General features: G+C 49.6%; 1 protein-coding gene across 1 annotated transcript; it reads right to left on the reverse strand.

Moving 5' to 3' along the window:
• Positions 1 to 1,576: 1,576 nt before the first annotated feature.
• Positions 1,577 to 2,365, reverse strand: tmem271 (transmembrane protein 271; the record flags this gene model as incomplete). The annotated part of the gene is made up of 1 exon (XM_079268694.1): positions 1,577 to 2,365. One exon carries the CDS (start codon positions 2,363 to 2,365, stop codon positions 1,577 to 1,579), a length of 789 nt encoding a protein of 262 aa, XP_079124820.1.
• Positions 2,366 to 2,667: the final 302 nt, after the last annotated feature.

Consider the following 2,667-nt stretch of genomic DNA (forward strand, 5'->3'; position numbering starts at 1 on the left):
AGAGTAATTGTTTCTCACCGGGGGAAGAGAGCAGCTGCAGCTCCAGAGACAGATGACGGGCTAGTTAGGTAGCTTGTCCTTCCTCGAGCGGTGAGGAGTGAGGCGGGCCTCTGACCACCAGCCCGCTGTTTGCCTCATTTTCTGTCGCCGGTGTAGCATTAAACCAGCTGTCCGCTAGTTAGCATGCTTTAATGCTACACCGGCTACAGAAAATAAACTGAACAAAGTTGTGACTTATCTGGCGATAGCAATGTGCTTTCCTATGCTATGGCAAGAGTGTGTGGATGAAGCACTAAGTTGTTACTCTTGCTCTCTATGCTTCGTAAAGCTCCTACTCCACTGCTGAGATTAGTGGTTACTTCTGAACCTCACCCCGGTGAGTGTGCCCCTTCCTCCTGTTGCTGTAAGTCGGCTTAGTTTATACGGTCGCAATGGCAAAGACACACATACAGATAGCCGCCACTCTGACCATCCAGTCATTGATTTCAATGGGAATGTCCGATCTGCTCCTACTTTATTCCTCTCTATGTGCCTCTTTGGTCTGTTGAATAATTACCACAATCCTGGACCTGTAAGTAACACTGTTAGACTCCTTAAAGTTGTCTTTACTTGTCATGAGAAGTGCTAATTGCCTACTCATCCTGGGAAAACAGTTAGGCCTGTATAATGTCCTCTGACGGCTCTGGAAGGAGCGCTGCAAAGTATTTTAAAAACGATGATGTCATAGGGATGTCATTAGGGTTATCTCAGTTTTGGGGAGACTTTAAAGTTGTAACAGAAAGCCTGTGTTACAAACTGAGGGTGTGTCTCCCTGCCAGACAAGGATAGCTTTGTGAAACCTGTTAACCTGTTGCATTATGGGAAATGTATGCTTTACCCACACGTGGGCCTAAAAGTGTTTTGGCAATCTGCTGATTCAGTTTTGAATGCTCTTTTTTAATGAATGTTTTGAGTTCCCCAACGTTATGAAAACAAAATAATAAGCCGCTGCAGTGCTCCTTTAAAGTGGGTTTTAAAGTTTGGGTCTTTTTTCTCTCTTAATTGCTCAATTGCTTATATTGTAGACAACATGGCTCCTGATGATGATCAAATAGAAAGGTTCAATTAATTAACTCCACAATAACAATCAGAGGAAGTCGGTTGAAACCTTGAAAATCAAGTTTCATCGACAGGATTTCCAAAAGCTATTGCAGCAGCTTCATGACGTCAGATGAGGTTAAATACACTTTTTATTCACAAGTAGAAATGTCAACAGCAAACATTCAAAACATAAACTCTGCTCTTGTTATACTAGCAAGCTGTTGCGTTTATGGGCCTTGATTTGCCTGCACTGTCTGGGCCAGATCACTTATCTGTTCATCTCGCCAGTGTGACTGGTGATGGAGCCGACACACTGCCAGGCAGATGTAAGGAAATATCAGAATGAGAAGAAAATCAGGTGAATTAAAATCCACTGCTGCTGCCCTACTGTGTAACTTACTGCTGTTGTTGGAAGAAGAGGAGGAGGAGGAGGAGAGGGGCATTGTTTAAGCACAGAGTCATTGATTGTCACAGCGGAGAGGCTGCTTCAGAGCGGCTATGTGTTGCATGCCTCTGCGGGGAAAATGTCTTCGTATGCGGGGGGCAGCTCGCTGGGGAGCGGGTAGGAGAAAGGGAAGCAATGATTGAGCTCCGGGTCCGTGGGCGAGTATCCCGGCAGCTCGATGGACGGGTGTCCCCCGCACTGCACTTCTGCACCTGTCTCGTCAAACACATTAAAAACACCCAGGTTGATGTAAGACACCGGCTGGAAATCCCCCGAGCAGTCCCGCTCCTCGCTGAAGATGATCGCACCGGCGCGCTGCCTCTGGGACTCTCGGTTCCTAGAAAACTGCGCTGTTTTGTACCTTTTGATGACCACCAGGTTGATGAGCCCGAGGAGGCACTCCAAGGTGCTGAGAACAGTGGAGACGACCAGACTCCGCTGGTACTCCCTCAGATGCTCGCAGGCAGGGTTCGCAACCACCGGGTGGAAGCAGTAATGGGTGTACTTCCTCTCCACCAGGGAAGCCGTGTCCCCGTCCACCACCGCGCCGGAGAAGGCGGTGAGGACTCCCAACAAGAACACCACAACACCGAGGAGAAAGAAATTCCTGCAGCCGGGCTTCTCCACGCAAAAGAGCAGCGCGGAGCCCAGCAGCGCCTGCCCGATTCCCAGAAGTAGCCCGGAGTAGAAAGCCCCGGCCGCGGCGCCGAGGTGGAAATGCGCTCTCACCGTAGATCCCAACGAGACGCATCTTAATCCAACGACAACTTCGCTCAGGGCGCACACGAAGAGGAGGGTGCTGGAGAAGACTGCGCACAGTCCTTTCCCACTCAACTTCATTATATTCCACCTCTGCCGCTCTCGATCCTTCTCCCCCCTGCTTCATCCTCCTTCGTCTCCTCTGGAAGCACTCTCATCTGCCGGTGACTCCTCCGGTTCAGAGCGGGCGATCCTCGCCGCTGTGGCGTCTCTCTCTCATCCCCGCCGCTTTACGGGAATATATAAATAACTAATGCCACGACCGCCGCTCCTTTTTGCACTTATCGGTAATCCATACGCGGGCACTGATCACTTTACCCCAGATAATTCTCATCATATTCTCAAGGCACTCCCCTGACCAAAAGTTTTTCCTTTTTTCCCCC

This window comes from Melanostigma gelatinosum (genome assembly GCF_949748355.1).
Source record: "Melanostigma gelatinosum genome assembly, chromosome: 5".
NCBI classification, from domain to species: Eukaryota; Metazoa; Chordata; class Actinopteri; order Perciformes; family Zoarcidae; genus Melanostigma; species Melanostigma gelatinosum.